The 20,948-nt window shown below is 36.1% G+C and overlaps 1 protein-coding gene across 1 annotated transcript in view; it reads right to left on the bottom strand.

Annotated features, from left to right (window-relative positions):
- cntnap2a (contactin associated protein 2a) overlaps positions 1 to 20,948 on the bottom strand; it is a 294,840-nt gene that overhangs the window by 162,919 nt on the left and 110,973 nt on the right. The window contains exons 2-3 of the mRNA XM_043226988.1: positions 16,739 to 16,849; positions 8,382 to 8,575 (exon numbers count right to left, since the gene is read on the bottom strand). Of these exons, the coding sequence (XP_043082923.1) occupies positions 8,382 to 8,575; positions 16,739 to 16,849 (305 nt within the window). The remainder of the gene's footprint in view (positions 1 to 8,381; positions 8,576 to 16,738; positions 16,850 to 20,948) is intronic.

Raw genomic sequence — 20,948 nt, forward strand, 5'->3', positions numbered from 1 at the left:
GAGAAAAGCTGTCTTCACCTCATCTGTCAAGACAACCCCAAGTGGCGAGAAAAGTACGAGGGTGCTAAATGCCCTCGGTTGGAGGATAATGGTTCCTTAAATACTGGATCACATTTTGCTTTCACTCTGCTGGCAGCGAGATACATCGCCGGGTGTCCTGCTGATTCCGCTGTAAAATGTGGTTGTGATTCCGCATAAGAGCATTCGAATGTCCATAAATCATTTAAGCAAGGCTGCAATTATGTAGTTGGTTTTAAATGCGTGTCTCCACAGTGCATTCCGAATGCTGGCTTTGAGATGCTCAGCGCATAGTTGCCTTGACACTGAAATGGTGGTTTTTCAGCATCATACTGACTACATATTATCTTAAGTATTATTCAGTGATATGAAATGCAAAAAGATGTAAACATCTGTATATTTTCATGCATATAGCCCCATTTATACAGATGGGGAAAAATATTTATGTAAGTATTATAAAACACACACACACACACACACACACACACACACACACACATTGAGTGTCTCATATAGTAAAAATAAATGCTGTTCTTTTAAAGTTGTTATTCAGTTTAAAATTGCAATAATATTTTACAATATTACTGATTTTACTGTCTGCCTGATCAAATAAATACAGCCTTGATAAGCATAAGAGCCTTCCAAAATCCCCCCCAAAATCGATTGTGTTAACATATGAATATGATACTACACACATGTTATTTTAGTCTCCAAATTGAATGCCATAGGTAAAAAAAGGTATACTGCATACTGCTGTACTGAATACTGTTGTAAATATTAGATGTAACATCGAAAAAGTCCTTCCATGAATCCTAAAATAAAACCCCCCTTTTGGAAGAGAGCAGAAATATATAGTGTGAAAACCCTTGTGTGAAAAGTCAGCAGTCAGAATGAGATGTGCGTAATGGGCAAAAACTCCCAGTGAATAAAACAACTATAGGTCTTTTCGTACCACAGCGAGGGGTGAGCCTCGTTTCATAGGCTTTCTAAATGCATGTTTCAGCAGATTAATTGATGGAGAGGTTTCGCCGCCATTATGCCACATAGAGGGCTGTCGGACCGCATGGGAGGAAGAATATAAGAATTCAGCATGTGTTTATTCAGGACAAGAGACGGCGGTTCGGAGCTCGTTCAGCATTGACTGCAGGGGCTGAGAAAAGGGTATCAGTAATGTATGAGCCTCCAAAAGGATCCATCAAAATTCAATTCACAGAAAGGTACTTGAAGAATAAAAAAAAGTGTACAGGTCGCTCTCTGAGTTGGCGCCCAGGTAGGGAGAAAAGGAAAAAAACTGTCCAGAGGTGTGACAAGAAAATGTCTTTATCATTTATTTTTATCTACAACATCATCGGATAAAATCACACACTGCTCCAGCCGAGAAGCTGCCATCGAGAGCGGGAATGCTAACCGATAGCTTTCTCCTGGTATTATGGACCTCCTTTAAGAAAGTCTAGTCGTGACACAATGGGGTACCTGCTAGAGGCTAAAACACACAGAAATGTCAAGTCTCTGAGGAGGTTAACTTGTAGCTTTCACTGAGAATATACAGTATTTGACATCTGTCATGTCACCTGAGTGTTCCAGCTCACAGCCGAACGGGAAAGCCATCCACTGCTTTCGCATCATGGTCAAACAACAAGAATAAATCACACGGTGTTTGAGTGAGACTTGCATGCTGAGCACCTTCCTCAAGACCGTGGGGTTCTGACACCTCTTCAATGCCATTTCAAAAGCCATTGTTCTTAGACACGACGTATTTTTCTTTCCCCTTTAAAGACTGACAGTGTACAATAGTATTTTGTGATCTTAAAATTACATAGTGTTGCCTTTTGCACTGATAGGATGTTGGAAAGTGATGCAGGATCGCATTTGCACAGTCCCGGGTTGAAAAAAATAGCTCCACACTGGCCTCTTGCTGATCTCAAACCAAGAATGTCCAAGTTAATAAATGTTGTTCTTTTATGCATTAATGAAAACGTTTCTTAAGCACCAGATCAGAGCATTACAATGATCTCTGAAGGATCCCTGAACGCTGAAGTAATGGTGCTGAAAAATCAGCTTTGCATCGCAAGTAAATGACATTTTAACATATAGAATAGAATAGAAAACTGTAAACATGTAATAATTTCATAGTATTACTGTTTTTATTGTATTTTGAATCAAAGAAATGCAGCTTTGGTGAGTATAACAGCCTTCTTTTTGAAGTCATGATCAAAAAGATTACAGCATGTAACAACACAATCGGTTATGGTGTTGTTTAGCACTTAGTAAATTATGACAAAAATAGATCCAGCAACATTTAACAGAAAAACAGGAATCTAAATTGTAAAAAATAAAAAGTTTACTAGTCACATGTTCCTTTTTTGTACAGCTAACACACTTTAATGTCTTGAATGTTGATATACAATTTTTTATTTTTCTTGTTTTTGTTTTACAAATGTCAAACTTTATTGGATAAGTCAGTCTAATGAGCAGACAACATTCTCTGTGTAAAGTACTACACAGCAGTACAACAAATAACCAACAATAATGATAAAACAACAAAAAACAATAATCCCATATCAGTAACTGCATAATTTATTATGCTGCAATGCATGCTGGGAACACACAAAGCCTTGTCATATCAACGACATGACATTCTTTGTTCGGACAACTGTGCTTGAGGGACAAGCTTTGGAGTCATTTTTGTCGGTCTGACAAGTGTTTTTATGTAGTTTATGTAAAGAAAAGAGCCTATTTTAGTAGCCTTTTTTAGATTCAAAAGGTTTCATAAACTAGAAAATCTGCACTTCCTTTTTTTTACAGTGTTTTTGGGATGCATAATACACGCATAAATATTGTTTTTTATTACTATTATTTATTGGTACCATTTTATAATTAATTTATTATATTAAAAAATGTCACTACTATCACTAGGCTAAGATTAGGACTAGAAACATTAACTGAACTAACAAACATTAATTTACCTCGATAAAGCATTTTTAGCTAATCTCAAAATGTTCTGACGCTCATAGTATAAATGCATTTGAATTTGTGATATTTTTTTTTATTTATAGCATATTAATTAGACATTCGTTGGTTGTCAACCAGAACATTAAAATGATCAGCTTAATGATATCAGCCAGGATTCAATGTCAGTGCTTCCCTAGTATATATAAAGGTTTTTATGTAGTTAAAAAATGACATACACATAAAGACATCACTAGTGAACAAAAAGTCATTATTTGGGAAACTGCATTAGCGTTGCATGGTCAAATTTGACTATTTACGGTAGGAGACTTAAGTATTGTCAACCACGGACGCAAACGCTCTCCATAGAAATCCAGAGATCACTTTATTTTCTGGCAAGAAAGACAGCATTAAATCAGAACTGTAAATTCCAGCTGGGCAACACTGAAGATTAATAGTGCATGTACAGCACTGAACCCTAGGCTACGGAGTTGAAAAGAACAAGGTAAGCCATACATGCGGCGTGAAGCTTTGCAGGTTACATCTGTCTGCTTACAAGCAATCATGCAGTAATTGAAGTCATTTTAAAAATAAACCAGGACAGGTGCAGTTAAATAGAGTGTCTAATTGTCTTCAGGTAAGTGGGTGTGAGATCAGGTGGAATTAGCTCAGGGTTTCACGCGCAAATAAATTTACATTTGTTATATACAGGCATGCTTTCATTAAAGATTCAGCGCACAACACAAAAGTCATAGCTGGGATTGTATTGCTTTCTGTTAGTCAATCAGCTATGAAATGGAATACATAATCTCTTATGGATCAATTTCAGAGACGTCTGGATAAAAAGGATTTCAGCAGCGTTTGCTTTCACATGTATTTGATTGGCATAAAGTTTAAACGTTATGCACAAAGGTCTTCGCAGGCATCATCAAACAAGTCAACAAAGGAAAATTCACTGAATCTGTTTCATTCTTTGGTTGTCTTTGAAGCTGAAGTATGCTTCGGTTAGTAGGTTTATCTAATGCTAAGTGCATCTTTCCATATTTGAAAAGACCACAGTGGGTTTTTTTCACAGTCTGCCAATCATTGTGAAGAATAAATTCATACTTGTGAAAGAGATTGAAAGGCTGTGAGATAATTGATGTGGAGGTGTTTAGACAAAACTGATCAACAAGACTTCAGTCTTGAACATACTGTACATAAACCCAGGAACATTCCTAAAAGAACAACAGAATGTAAAGCAGTATAGCAGTGTTCAATATAGACTATTTACTCTAATTGCCAACTGATTATTCATAAGACAACATGTATATGAAAAGAGCTATATATATTCTATAGGAAAAATAAAACATGGGAGTATATTATTGGTTATTGTCTAAATATTATGGACAGATTTTCGACTAATGGCAAAGCAGAATTTGCAGCTCAAAAATGTTCTTATTTATTTTACTATTTACTATTTTTTATAAAAACTGTGATTTTTTTTAGGATTCTTTTATAATAGAATTTTGATCAAATGAATGCACCCTTGCTAAATAAAAATATTAATTTCTTAAAAAAAAAATAACCTTACTGATCTCAAACTTGTTAAACCTGTTAAACAAGCTACATTTAAAGGCAGAACATCTCCAAAAAATTTTTTACAGTGAAAACAGTCCAAAAGCTGTCAGCCTGCTAATTACAGCCTCGCCAATAATACCATGACGAATTTATATATAAGAATAAATAATTTGCTAATTAACAAGTGAATCGCTGGGTGACTAGTTGAATAGCTGACTAGCGTGATTCATTATCCATCTCTATTTACAAGCCACTCATTTGTCAGATATTAAATCTAACATCAGACAAGCATTAAGTCATTTTCTGATACGGCCAGAGATGCGCTCGACCAGCACAAACACATTTCAAAACACAGCTGAAGCAAAGACAAATTACCATTCTGTGCCATTCCCGGCATAATGGCTTTTCACATAGAAATACATTCGCTCATCTTTTGTACAATCTGTGGTAAATCATTATTCCCTAACTAAGTCTGACCTAGATAAACAACCATGTCAGGAATGTCTTCTCCTATCCCTGATGAACACAACAACATGGCAGTAGAAATGAATTACATGGACACTAAGCGAACATTTTATTCTGAGCAACACTGTGAATCTGACATTTCATAAATCCCAGACTGACTCCACTGCCAACGTCACATTTAAGAATCGGAGGTAAACGGGAATCACTGTCGTGTAATTTATCTTACATCAGGGATAAAGTAAAGTCACAATATTAGATGTATTGCAGGGTCAAAGAGCACCTTCACTGATGATGTGAACACAGCTTAGCTTTAAAGGCTAAGGACATCATATGTCACCAAAATGCATAGTGGTTTGTCATTTTACTGACAAATGGCATATGAATTTTACTTTTGAGTGCTTGTATAATCTCTTTCTATCTCTTCTCATTGTAATAGCCTTAATCCAAACTGCCACTTAACCTGAACGTATTTTGGAGGAAACGTGACGACAGCATGACGGAAAAATGTCTTAAAATAAATTCAATCTACAAACCGAATGCTAAAAGTGCTGCACGTGGCATATAAAAGCACAACAAATAACCATTATTCATTAGCGACACAAAAAGGTCTTAATTGATATTCAAGCATATAAGCTTGCCAAAGGAAAGGTAGTAAATGTGATGAAAATTATTCAGGAGAGTCCAAAAAACTGAACTGCATATAAATCAATATGGACGCCGGATGTTTTGAAAGTCTACTTTTGATTGCCGCTTTAATATTGAAACCATGATTGGTAGGCTGGTTATCCTTGAGTGGTGAATTTCTTGAAGAGGGGGCATGCAATCAGATTTCAAACTGAATGTAAAAACATATGCTCATCAATCAAGCTAATTTAGCAGGGCTTTTTGTTCGCTTTTGCTTTGCATTACTTTTGTCAGTCTTGCAGGCAACAGTTCACCGATGCTGAATGGCTAACGTTATACTGCTATAGCAACCGGAATGATCCGTAATTCCCACCTCGGTCTTCTTAATGTTCGAATACCATCGATCTAGCCTGCATTAAACAGTAATGCACAGCGACCTGTAAATGGTCTAGAGACGAACTGAAAGCCAAGGGCACCTCACTTCACAAAGCGGGAAGGAAAAAGCTTTACTCTTTTTTTCCAAATAAGTACCAAAAGAATTCCAACGTGTCTGAAAAGCAATGTAAGGATGGTTAATAGTGCTAACTGTGATGTCATGACAGCTGTGACACTTTCCACATAATTTTTGAATATTTCAGAGAAACAGATATACACGGACACATAATTCTTGCATTAAAGTCCTTTTTAGCAACTCCCCTTGTAAAGGCTTCTTACTGAAAGGCAAAAGCAGCTAGAAGAACACTCATCAAAACACTAAAAGTGATGTAAAGTGGCAAATCAGAGGTTGCTGGGAATGTAGTAAGTGGATCCAACAGGCTCTCTTAAGGAAACGTTGCTCAAGAGACTTTTATCCTGCATCACTGAAACGTCACTCTTAAATCGCACGACTTTTCAAATGACTTTAAGATGTCATTCTACCATCATATTCAGCTTGTTCAAGAGGATTAAATTACCTAAGGCTAAACTTTTATGGTAAAAATGAAAAATGTGTCATCCTGTGGTTCAAATCCTCTAATATTTTGTCTTTTGTGGGACACAAAGGAAGTCTGTTAGGAAGCTGTTCTTTTCCATATACTTTTTTTTAGTGTCAGTTTTGAAAAATGACAAAAGCACGTAGCTTTATATTGTCTTGCACAAAAGCTATAGCGTTTTGACTGAGATTTATGTAATTCCCCGCAAACCGATACATGAGCTTGTAAATACAATTGATGCAACTAACAATTACTTTCACAATGAATTAATCTGTCAAGTATGTCTTCAAATAGTAATATATATAAAAAAAAATATCTGTGTGAACTATGCTACACACATCCTGATCTCATGGCGAAAAAGTACCTGTGGCAACTTACTTTTTTCAAATAAACCATATCGCCTTGTACGCTAGAAAACACATACTCGATGTGAAGCTGAAACAGTGTTCAGTATTCAGATGAATGTACATATGGTACTTTTTATGTGACACTGGATTCTTTGCGTTAAATGTCCATTGCGTTTAAACACATCAAAACAGACTCAATTTTAAAAGTTTAAAGCTGTTTTAGGCTAGTCTGAAGTCTACTCCCTCGTACTAGGGTCTAGCTTGGACAGATCAAATGATTCATCTCACTTCTGCAGTGAGTAGAGAATGTCCAGAAGCAACATTTGGTGGTGCAGGATAAAAGACAATGATGTTTCTCCTTTGAGACCACCCTGTGTGGATCGCTGGTAGGCCCAGTAATAATTCCACTCCCCTCTGCTGTGGGTACTGAGCACAGTGGTTCATCAGCCAGAAATCAGTCTCTAAAACTGTCTTTTTCTGGATCTAAGTGCTTCCTTGATTGCTTACTGTTGATTAAAGCACCCAGGAAGAAATCAAGGCATCCATGACTCATTGATCTTCAGTTGTCCTTGGTGAGCTCTGTGTTTAAGAGGTATGCTAACACCCTGCTCTAATAACCATCATGCCTTACGAATATGTCATAGACTGATCTCCAACCATAATTTTCTTTTGTAATTCCCATCATAACATTTCATGCATTAAAGGCGCTATTGTCTAATTAAAAGCGCTCCATATGTAAACAGCAATTTAATTAAAATCTGAATAAGAAATTTGATAAACAAAAAATAAAAAGACAAATGACAATCAAACACCTTCAGTGTTTTTACATCAGTAAAAAATCCTAAAACAAAACCCAAATAAAAAATTGCACCCACACCCCTAGGTGTCAGTATAAAGTACAAGAACACTTAACGCTCCCAGTTCGAATGCATTTTACGAGGTGGCAGATTTTTTACGAATTCGTATGACTTCACTTTTATGATTTTGTACGATTTGTCTACACCCCAATGATGGGTAAATTTAGGAGTGGGGTCAGGCGTAGGTCATTCGTACAAACTCATATAAATTGTGCAACTCATAACTGAGCAAAAATGGTATGAATTTATATGAATTCTTACACATTCTTACTTGAAGAAGAGCCAGTGAAACATAAATAAACCCTCTAATCATTCATTACATTTTCCAAATAATAATTAAAAAGTTTGTGCTCAGTAATGTATTTATTTATTTATTTATATTTTATTCAGCAAGGATGCAGTATTGTGATATAAAAAGTGGCAGTAATTCCAAGTAAGTACTATATAAGAACAACCTTTTTTTATCAAATAAAGACAGCCTTGGTAAGCAAGATTTAATAAACAATTAAAACATCTCACCAACCCAAATGTTTTAGTGTTAGCGTATAAAATCCTACAGCAATTATTACAGCTTATGAATTGATACTCACCCAGATGTTGCCATCTTGATGGTATGGTTTCCAGTTCCTGCCTGTGTCACTGTAGAGCAGCCGGTAGCGTGTCGTCCAATCAGAGCTGCTATATCGACCCTGCGTGGCGATGGCTGTGACCTGCTTTCTGCTTCCCAGGTCGACCTGCAGCCACTGGTAATGATCACTGTCCAGCGGAGACCAGCCCCCAGCACCTAGAGAAAGCGCACAATACTCACTATCTTGTTGTATTGATCTAAGCCTTTGTGGCTGTGTCACAAAAGGGCTAGAGAAAAACAGAACAGGAACAAATGCTGTTGATTTTTTTACGTGTGGTTTTAAAACCGTTTTTTTTTTTTTAAGAGTACAAATTGAATGGGTTGTTCTCTGCAGGATAATCTACAGGGGTTTTGTAATTTAACAAAGATCAGCTGTAATGGTGTTGTTCAAGAGGAGCATCTGTATTTTTCTGTTCTCGCTCCTCGTGGAAGTCTAAGAACAGATTGTATTACAGATGTTTTATCGGTGCTTTTAGCTGAAGGCTTTTGGACATTTGTTAAAGTGATATTTGAAGGATCATTAAAAGTCGTAAATCCAACCATTAATATTAAAGAAACGACCCCTTTTCAAGCACATGGCTCCATTCTGGCACTTAATGCCTATTTCTCACAAGCTAATACAAGCATGTTTCTCTTTGAATATTATGTTTCGCTCAAAATACCTTGAATCTTGACACTAACTTTTTTCAACCTATGCCACTGTATTGTGCCAAAGGATTGATTTTTATTAATACTAACAGATTTTGACTTAATTTTAGTTCACATGAAAACTTTTTTTTAGCATGCCCGCTTTTCAATATCATCGTTTACATATTTTTTCATCCGTGCCCCAAAACCAATCATAAGCTATGAAAATCCATCCTAAAATATAACATATTACATGACAAAACTATTTAATATTGATATAAGAATAAAAAATATGATGGATGATCACAAAGGTTGATCAATTTAAAAGAAATAACAAAAAAATACAAATATTTATTATCAAGGTACCAATAAGGCAACACAGTCAAAGAACTAAAACTACAGACGTCAAATGTTTAAAAGTGATTTTTAAACCTTCTGAATTATGAGCAGGATATTAATGTTCTTAATGTCCATCATTTCAAAACCAGCTGTGAATTGCTAAATTGCTAAGTAAAAGAGTGCAAATATTAAACACACAAACTGCAAGTTACAAAAATTAACAAGACAAAAAAAGTAAGACATTTAATTCCAAGAGTTGTTAAATTGACATTTCCACCACAGAATGCGTTGAGAATTTAATGACTGCTATACTGCTAGACATTATTAGCAGACAAATTAAACTAGTGAGTCTACAGGAATAAAAATGCTCGCAGTTTAGGAGAAACCCAGATATAATCACCCTGCTCAACAGTGAAGTCAGCCTTTCTATCCGGATTGGCATGGATTGGACGTACTGTACTGTGAATAACTTAAACTTTAAAGTTTTTAGCTTAAGATTTAGAAGTACAGTCTGTCCATGTAGTTCCTAACTATCTTCACACTAAACATAAAGCAGGGTGGCACTGGCCGGCCACACACTGCAGCCAGCCAAAGGAACAGTCAGAACGAGGACATAAAGTGAGGGTCAGCAGTTTAGGGTGTCCAGGGATCAGTACAAGACAGAAGCTTAAGAGAGTGTAAGAGAGCCAGGGGACATCCACTCCACCGCCACCTGCAACCTGCCGCCGAGGCAGATGTTCTGAGGAGATAAAGAGAGCAGAAGAAGGGCACTGGAAGGACACCAGCAGCCCAGAAAGAGAGGGATAAAACAGGCAGCAGCAGACAACAGCTCCTGGAGCTGTTACGGTCAGACTAAATAAATAAAAACACTTGATGACTCTGATAAAACAGGAGAAGATGGAACTGAAGAGATGAAAAATAAATTGCATTATGTTGGTCTAAACCCTGCCTGATGGGATATCTGCGCAGCCTTATAGATGTAGCATGTAGGACTTTGTGACGATAATGCTCCTAGGCGATGATAAATCATATGGCATAATTTTTGAATAGTTTACCATCTGCTAACACGCTGACAATAAAAAGAGAGAGACTTGCAATGGGATTTGTTCTGCCTATTTTGGTGATTTGTTTTTGTATTGTTCCTATGATTTCACTCACTTGGCAAAGTTAATCTATTTGATCATTTCTGGAATCAAATATAGATGTTCAACTGCAGACAGTGTTTTCGGTATTGGTTTCTAATACTAGATGAATGAATTACAGACAGCTCTAGGCAAAGCACCGCTACAGGCAGGACAGTATCAATGGGGGTTTGCTGCACATTAATCACACAGAGATCAGTTTGACCTCATAATTAAAACTCTGTCATTACTGTTTTATCATTTTCATGCTTGAAGTTTTGCCTCAGTAATACATTTTCAGTTGGGAAAAAAAGTTCACAGCTGAAATGCTACAATTGTTTCTTATGCTCACCGATGCCACATTTATTTGACCAAAAAGTAAAATTAAAGCAGCAGTACTGTGAAAAATTATTACAATTTAAAATAACTTTTTTTATGAAAGCTTGTTATCACGACAGCATACCAAATGGGCTGAAATCAGACTTTTTCCTCAAAGTTTTTCAATCTGGTCTCATAAAAATACATACATTTGCACACTTTTTTTACCTGCCTTACTGAACGTTTTGCCACACTTTCTAAGAGAAATGTCCACTGAGTGGCACTAAAACACACGTGAACCCTGACACATTTATTACGCTGATATAGATATGTATTGTGGGGGTTCAGAATTTCAAATTGTAGTTACACTAGATTTGAACCAGAACACCTCACCTCTCAAGTACGTCTCTGCACTTCGTGAGCTACCGAACAAATCTACTGTCTGTGAAAACCAATAGATATATGCATAAAATATATTATATAGATATATGTGTGAGGCTAACATTCAAAAAAGCATCAGTTTTTAAATATCCCAGCATATTAATATTGTTGTGAAGTCATAACAAGATATTCTTAATTCTAGATATTCTAGTAATTGTGCGAAAACTACGCTTTATTAGTTGTGAGTTAAAGGAGTTTTACTGTCTCTTGTGTTCATTTTTTTTGTAAATTGCAGTGATATGTACTTGTTGGTACGTATTTTGTGTCTTGCTAAAAATTGCGGCATGGTATGTTTATGAGACCAGGTAGGAGTTTGTAGTATCTCACAATTCTTTTTTAATAAAGAGGAAAATACAAGAACATTGTATTTTTTATTCCACTGCATTTAATTATAAGCTCATAATTAAAATATGTATGGAAACCATAATCATGGAATTATGAAAACTTTTGTATCTTGTAAAATACATTTGTCCTCTGAAGTTCAAGTATATATATTCCAAACTTTTCCAATTCCAAACTTTTTCTTAAAATACAAAACAAAACAAACAAAACAAAAAAAACAATCTGGAGAAATAAAAAGTCGTAATTACCTTTTTATTGCATGGTGTAAATGGGATTACTTTAATATATTTTTTACAAATATTGTGGCTTATTTCTGTGACAGAAAAACTGGATTTTCTGCATTGTTATGACTTATTGAGGAATCGAAAGTAAAAAAAAATAAGCTTTGCTCTTACTTTTGATCAGTGTGTCCTTGCTTAATAATAAAATAGTAGCTTATATGAAACACTCCAATGTTGAATATTGTCATATCTATTGTACACATTATTATAGATTATATGATAAAACATACAAAATGTATAAAATGAAGAAAGTTCACCAAGGAAACTCATTTCAACTTTGTAAGAATGCAGATGGAGAAAGAACCAGAAAGAAAGAGAAAGGGAAATAAAAGACACGGATCACTGCTCATATTCCTTATATTAGTCCCTCAGTCTCATGCATGGATATATTGGTATTCAGCTGAGCTTGGGGTACATGACTGAACGCTGGGGGACTGAACCTTCCTTCCCCTCTGTCATTCACCTCGGTTTTCCCACCTCTCCCTCTCATTAGTTTCCAACAGGCTATTTTGTTTCCCACATACCAGCCAGAACAGCCGTCTGTCCCTTCCCATCCCCAGCTGTGAGGGCCAAACAGGTTTCTGATGAAGCAAGATTTGACCTTTCCCTCAGATTCATCTCACAGATGAACTGCTGCTAAATAGATGCCCCTCCTGCAGGATGAAAGCGAAGGAAGCCTAAGCAAGTCTCAAATCCGGCGTCTGGATTTAAGGTGATGCCGAGGGCGGACCGTGAAATGGCTGTGTGCATCTCACACAGCAGAGTGGCGTGATTACAGCTGACCTTCAACAGGCCATTTGCTGATGTAAATCCATATGAAAAATGTGAAGTGATGGATGTGTTTCATAGAGTGTCAAGGTCTTTAGGAGGCTGAGTGAAAGATGTTGCGTGAGCTGTGTCAGAAATGCATATTAAACTGCTGGGCTTTTAAAAAAGATCTAACAGCGGTAACACATAGCCAGAGTTTTAACCTTTGCTCCTGAAGAGGGGGAAATGGGGTCACACAGGCCCACTGCTATACTTCACAAGACACTGTATAGACTATAATGAATACAAAGTGGCAGAAACAATCTACTAAATTAGTTCAAACCCTAATTCTGTTGAACTTGAGTAAGTCATTTGTGAGTAACTATTACTCATATTTATAATAATGTATTATTGTTTCTTTGAGGTGTTGGGTTTCTGCACACATCTGCCTGAAATGATTTAATGTTACTTTTTCATGTTTTTATTGTAAAAACATATTATTTGCTCACTTTTTTACAGTTATGGATCACTTTTTGCATTGATAAATATTTTATGCTTTAAATAATTTGTTGGTATACTTAAAGACTATTGGATATTTATATGCTTTTATTTCCCATTTTTAAGACAGACATTCATAAAGATGAAATTAGAGATGAAACAATTAATGCAAAGATGGAAGGCCTGATAGAACAATAGATTGATTTGACAGAACAATACACAGAGTGACGGATAGAACGACAAAGGGGCGAACAGATGGACAGATGGATAGAACAACAGGCAGGCGTTGATAGAATGACAAACAGAACAATAGAGAGAGATATAACAAAAGAATGATAGAAAGATAAATAGAACAGCAGGCAGAAAAATGGATGAATATAGATAGAATGATAAAATAGGTTTATAGAATAGATAGATAGATAGATAGATAGATAGATAGATAGATAGATAGATAGACAGATAGATAGATAGATAGATAGATAGATAGATAGATAGATAGATAGATAGATAGATAGATAGATAGATAAAGAATACTGGATGATATCATTATAACTGTCACCCATCAAAGCAGATAAATACCAATCCTGCTTCCTATTGATTTTGTGCTCACTTTCTGTCGTACCTCTTCTATATTCAGCCTGGCAATCTTTAAAATACATTAGTAAGGCTAAATAATGCATCATTGATGGAGTCAGAATGTTGGATGCTGGCATATGGACATTACCTACAATAGTCCTTCATGATACTGCTCATCTGACTAGAACTAATAAGCCTTCCTCTGTGACATCACCAGGCAGGGTCTCGCAGCAAACCCGCACCCTGGCACGACAGACCACTTCTGGTGCCAGCATGCTGTCAAATCCAACTTTTGTTAGACCTCTGGTCCAGTGACATTGGAAATGGTCACAGCGATTGTCCTAAAGCTAATTATATTAAAAAAAAAAACTGACAATGGGATTTCAGCGGAACATGTGCTGTATGGATGTGGATTTCATTAGAGAGTCCCCAATGTCATTTCTATTCATAATATCATGTAAAAAAGGGAAAAAATCCCTAGTCTATCATATATAAAAATGTCATACTCCATTGACAGGATGAGGTCCAGACTTACGCTATTATTCACAATTTTAATGACTAAATAAGATCGATGGCAACTGTGTATCTGCATGGGAATTCTACGCAAGAATGACACAAGTGACAGAAATAACCTCTCTTCAACTCCGACAAGGCATCATTAACACGCATCATGGCCTATGACTTTCCTACAGCAATAAGAATTTAATCTCTGATGAACCTGAGAAAGAAATGAGGCATACCACTAAGACTTCAGTTAAATAATAAGCCTGAGAGTTTAGAGATTACTTGTTTCTAAACTATAAAAGGGTTGAAAGAGAAGAGCCTCGGAGGTGCACAGAGCTGTCATGTCGTTGATATGAAGCCTCATGTGTGCAGACTGGCAGGCTGAAGAACATGTTCACTGGACACCACTGCGCTGCTTCAGAGTGACAGGAAGCCCTGTGTCGCTGATGGAGGCAGTGCCAGAGGGCATATCCCATTGCTTATTCTCACAAACCCCACCGGCCTTCATTGAGAAAGGTGGCTGAATGGAAACGCCGGCTTTATATACACCTGCAAGCTGCTGTTATCACTGCCACCTGCCAATCTTGTCTCGCTTTATGCTGTCTGAACTGAAGTCCCTCACAAAGTAATCAATCTGGTTGTAGTACACAAAACCAAGCAAACTAAAACTACTTTACTGAATACTGTATGTTCTATGGGGAGAGGTCATTAAAGGGATAGTTCATCCAAAAATTATAATTCTGTCAACATTAATAAAGCCTTAAAAATTGCGTGAGGTGAAAAAGTGAGAACTGTATGAGGTGAAAATTGTAATTCTATGACCAAAAACAGATAAATGGCTCATAATAATCATGCAAAACATTTAAATGATTCAAATGAATTCATCACAACATTCTAATGCACAGAATGAATGTGGATATAATTCTATTTATTAGTTTATACACTGACATTTTATATTTTTATTTTAAGTTTAGGTTTTAGTAATTTTGTTATTATATTATTATTATATTATATTTCTAATAAGCAAATATTTATTTTCATTTCAGTTTAGTCTTTTTAGTAGTTTAATTCAGTTTCAAAGGCAACATTTCGAAGTTTAAGTGTAATTTTTGTCATTTAATTTTTATATTTTATTTTAGCGTTTAGTTTATTAACCACCTGGTCTCATAACAATATGTACCTTTGTTCACGTTTCACCTCAGTTTCAAAGAAAAATATGGAGCTAAAACACAGATTGAATATGTCAACCCTGGCACATTTTATTATGTTGATTTAGGTATGTATTGCTGTGTTTTTATTATGTTAAATATCTGGGTGCTGTCTATGGAAACTCATAGATATGAAGCTCGATACGTGTGATGTTAACATTCAAAAGCATCAGTTTTCAAATATCTCAGTATATTAATATTATTTTGATAACACTCAATATGGTAGTAAAATAATATTGCTATCCTTGCATAAATTATGCCAAACATGTCACAGAATAATGATCCAAGCCCAGCTATGCCAGAATCTTTAGGTCATTTTCCAGTCAACTATTCCTTTAAGGTAAACAGCCACATATGTACATGAGCTCTGCTTGACAGAATAAACAACAAAAAATGATTCATTTAGACATGCCAAGAACACCAATTTATTCATGCATAGGAAATACTGTATCTCCTCGAGGAAGAAAAAATTGTATGTAGCTTACACTGTGCCTCTTAGAAGAATTTGTAAAACGAGGCATAGTTACAGTTGCAATTAATATTACAATATTTTGTGTACATAATAGAGCCCAGTGACTCATTGAGCTTAGAAATAACATGTAATTTAAAGCCTTTAAAATCAGGACTCCCACAGAGAGACTCATATATAAAACATCCATTTGGATCTGAATTTTCTCTCTCTTGAGAGCCTATCACAGCAACAAAAAAACAAGCAAAAATGCTTTTGACGCACAATTAGCAGTGGTTTATTTCTTTCTGCTTTCTCCCTGATAAAATAAATTATTAAATAAAAACATGATCTCGTTCCATCAAAGATGCCAAACTAAACTTCAGAGACGTCCTAGGAGGACACGGAAACTTCCATTTTAATTAAATAACATTTTCAGTGAGTGATGAGGAACAAACTGAAAATAATAAACATGTGAACTGTGCACATATCACCGAGATAAATCACAGCGTTGTCACATCTGTTGTAGATTTTCGCTCAATTAGTCTTAAGCACATAGTGTTTTCCAAAGCACAGTTTGGCATAATGGGATGAGTCGTTTTAGCCCAGTAATTCACGCAATAATTCCTGGCTGGAGTTATTGAAGTAATGACTCTGCGGTGCCATATAGTATATGGATGTTTATCGAAATGACACAAAACTATATCAAGTCTGAACACCTGTGAAATTGAAGTTTGTAGTATATTGTTCGCATTAAAAAAAACAACAGCCGAAGAGTGTTCATTTAGGTGTTGTGATGAAAGGAAAAAGGTTTGATCATCCTGGTGGGTGTTAATATATGTATATGTGCTAGATCAATGAAAATTTACCTCCTCTTTTGTTTAGCTTGGCGTATCCAGGTGCATAGCCACTAGTGAACACAGAGGAGCTGGTGAAGGCATTATGGGGGAGTGGTGTGACCAGAGCTTCATCACATTTTTCTATTGAAGAAAAAGAGAAAAGACATTACAATCACATGAAATAACAACATAAAGCAGTGAAGCAGCACTTCAATTTCAAATCTATCTGTTTTAGGAGAGTAAAAGTACCCAGAAGATGAGGGAAGAAATGAGAGAAGCCAATGTTTACTGAGCTGAGATGCCCATCATGGCAGACCTTTTCTGACTGCAGGCTCTATTAACAACGGCATATTAAAGAGTCAAAGCATTTGGAGGACGGATGCTGTGCTCCTGCTGGTCATTACTCAGGTCTGAGGGCTTCACGGTTACAAGGAGAAAATTAGCACTGAGCTGAACTAGTTATTAGTTGATCAATTTCAGTGGAAACAACAGAAAAGTAATACAAGCAGTGGGTGGGTGACACATACTGTACTAATAACACACACTCAAATTATCAAAAAATTAAGCAGTCTTGGCATATTTAGCAGTCCATCTCTATAAATAATTATTATGTTCACTGCAAAACCTAAAACAGGTAAATGGCAACATGCCCTTTGTGGCAGTGTGTTATTATTTGATTTGAAATAAAAGGGCACAAGTGATGTTTTGTGTTTGCTTAAAAGCAGTTATTTAGAGAATGAAAGAGAGAGACAAAGAACATTTTCAAAATTAGATTTTTTTTTCAACACAATACATCATTTCATTTAGCATAAAATAATTAATTATAATATATTACTTGTAATTAGTGCTGTCAATCTATAAAAAAACTAATTAATATTTTTCTTTAACCACAATTAATATGTATATATATATATATATATATATATATATATATATATATATATATATATATATATATACACACATATATATATATATACACACACATACTGTATATCTACACACATTTTTGCACATACAATGTTACAAGAAATACATGCATGCATTTCTTATTACATTATTATATAATATGCTATACATATACATTTCAATAAATCATTATTTTTGTGAAAATTTAATAAGAGAGTGAAACTGCAATACCTACATGCCTATAAAAAAGTTGCATATATTTGGTACATGTTTAGCAATAAAAAAAAGTCTATCATAGAAATTCCTAAAAAAATTTGAAACCTAATGTGTGGCATACTCTGGTTCCCTTTCTTTGTGTGTAAACTCTGTCTTGCAGAATATAAGCAACTGAAAATCATAATGAGGCAATGAGCTACAGTTGAGATATTACAAGGCAAGCTACAAACTGTATACAAATGAACAGTAAAACAATTAAAAATTACTGAAAGTTCCAAATGTCTACAAGAATCTTTTTTAATGCTATTGTTCTGTCTTAGACAACTGGAGACAATAGGGTATGACAAACTGGACAAATATCCCAGTGATGAATGGCAAAAAATGATACGCCATATGCAAAGACAGCTTCCAGACACAAACTGTCCCAGAAGAGCCAGAGCAGACATGACTGATAGTGGCAGTTTGGTGTATTCAATATGAAAACTCATCCACTATATTTGCTTTCAGCCATTCACTCAATCTCTAACCCTGGATGGAGGGAGGACGTGTTCATATGTGAGGAGGGTAGAGACAGCTGATGTCTGATTCTAATGAGCATCTGCCATGTTCAAACAATATTTAGCTGTTTGTCTCCAAATCCCCAGTCAAATCAGTCTTTTGACCAGGACTATCAAACAGAAATGCATATCTCGCAGATGGCTGTCCAAACTGAGATCTACGTCTTCTATGTTTCTCATGCTCACCAGACAGTTCCCATTACCCAGAGGACACTTGAAAAGAGTACACCCTGTCATGTGTTCTTTTTCTACCTGTTGGTGGATAGAAGAAGTCCCCAATTACAGTTGACATTACAGTGTCAAACCGGCATAATTACTGTCATCTGCATCGCATTACGGGGACGGATAGAAAACAAACAATTAATAATTTAAGACAATAAAGCATTATGGTTTCTCTTGAGAACCCAGTGCTAAAACATGTAGACTTGCTTCAGGGATTGACGATAAACATCCAATCAGAGAGTTTAATGCACAGAGACATCCGAAGTCTGTAATGAGTACTCTGTTCTAGTCCAGTCATTTTTATTTATATGGCACTTTAGACAATACTGATTCCTACAAAACAGCTTTACAGTATAAGGAAAATGACTATCATGATGCAAACGTCATTGAAAAAAATGTCTCTACCTTAATGACAACTTTGATTGGTTCCTGAAAACTCAAATAGGGTTATAACATCATTATAGCAAAGGTCTGTGGTTGTTTTCCCTGATTGCATTTCAGCAAGAGAAAAATAAAGAGAACCTAAAAAAGACTAGGCACAAGGGATGTGTAGCGCAGTGGTTAAAGTCTTGGCTAACAACCAAAAGGTTGTGGGTTCAGAACCCTGCCAAGAGCCATCATCATTACGTCCTTGAGCAAAGCTATTAACCTCAGGACATCAGGGGGATTGACCACCTAATAAACGGACTGAATGTTTGGATAAAAGTGTCGGCTAAAAGGTGGGCAATGCAAAAACCAGAAATATGCCAATGCTCAAAGATCTGGCCTGTACTAGCCGATAACGGAGTTCAAAATGAACCGATCTGAAAGTGAAAGTCAGAGAACGACGTACTGGTGTGTCATTATAGCTACATTTTCAGTGTAAATCAGTGTGGAATAAGCCAAAGAGCTAAAGATTTTCCAAAGCTATTCCGATCATTTATGAGTATGCCTTTATGAGCGTCCCAATCCATTACTTGTCGAGCGACACTGCTGTCACAGCACTATAATTCTCTTTGTAGAAGCTTGTGTTGGAAATTTATGAGGCATTATTAGTTTTGAAACTATGATGGTCATAATTTTAACGCGGAATGCGCAAAGGACTGTTTGACTTGCAATCACCACAAAGGAGCATCCAGGATTGGCTTAGACGAAGGAAAAGGGGCTCTGATTCTCTGAGGTAAATCTGGGGAGCTGAAACAGCAGAAATCAGATGGATCGTATATCAGGATCGTGGCAAAGACACATTACTGAGAGACCTGCAAATCGTTGTTCAATCCTAAAACAAATTTCACCGTATTCCAGGGAGGAAGACGAAAGAGAAGCATGTCACAAAATAGATTTACTTGTCCATGTGACATTTTTCTCCACGCAAATACCTTTGCCCTGAGCAAATAGCACAACTGTCTCTGACGCTCAACTGCAGAATGACCAAAATCATGAGAAATCTATTCATTCACATCGTTATTCATTCACAGTGTGTCAGCTAATATTACAAACCGAACAAAGAGGAACTACATTTTTAAGATGCATGCTATTAAGTCTGTTCTATGCTCATTATCTTTGTTTATACAGCATTGGATCTGCCATTGTGTAGGAGTGTTCAAGATATGCTAATTTTAAATCATTTCCTCTATCCTTTGTTCTTTAACCAAAACTCTACATGCTGTACATGAATATTAAGAACAGACTTTCCGTGGGAAACACTGCTGGTTGTTATTGGCGGGTTATGAGTCCGATTCACCTTGCCTGAGGAAGGCACATCACTTTAATAGCCAGCATGGTCATTATCTCATGGTTCTCTCATTCACACCGCTCTGCCGTCCTGCCAAGACTGTCTCTTTCCCAAAGCAGTTAAAGCCTTTTTTATGTAAAATTAGTTTTCTCACAGTATGTGTGCCACAGTAACAGTGAAAGGCACCTGTGCAATGTTCTGGTGATTAGTTGAAATCCAAAAAGCGCTTTAATATACAGGGATCTTTATGTATCTTGGTAATCAATTTGCAAGCTGAAAAGATTAAAATATTCAACATAAACATCTAAAGGCTGGCTCACTAGACCAAACATTCATGTTTATTGTGTTGTTGTCTGCCCTTAAAGAAGTCATCTATAAACAAGGAACACAAACACATATACAGAGACTGAACAGCCACAACATTGAAACTACTTGCCTAATATTTTAGTTCATACTTGTGCTGCCAAAACAGCTCTGATGCAATGAGGCCTCTGAACGTGACCCGTGGTTGTATTGGAAGCAGACATTTTAAAGGGATAGATCACCCAAAACTGACAATTCTGTCATTATTTACTCATCCTCGTCATTTATATTTGGAGCACAAATTAAGATATTTCTGATT

This window comes from Puntigrus tetrazona, chromosome 24, assembly GCF_018831695.1.
Source record: "Puntigrus tetrazona isolate hp1 chromosome 24, ASM1883169v1, whole genome shotgun sequence".
Lineage (NCBI taxonomy): Eukaryota > Metazoa > Chordata > Actinopteri > Cypriniformes > Cyprinidae > Puntigrus > Puntigrus tetrazona.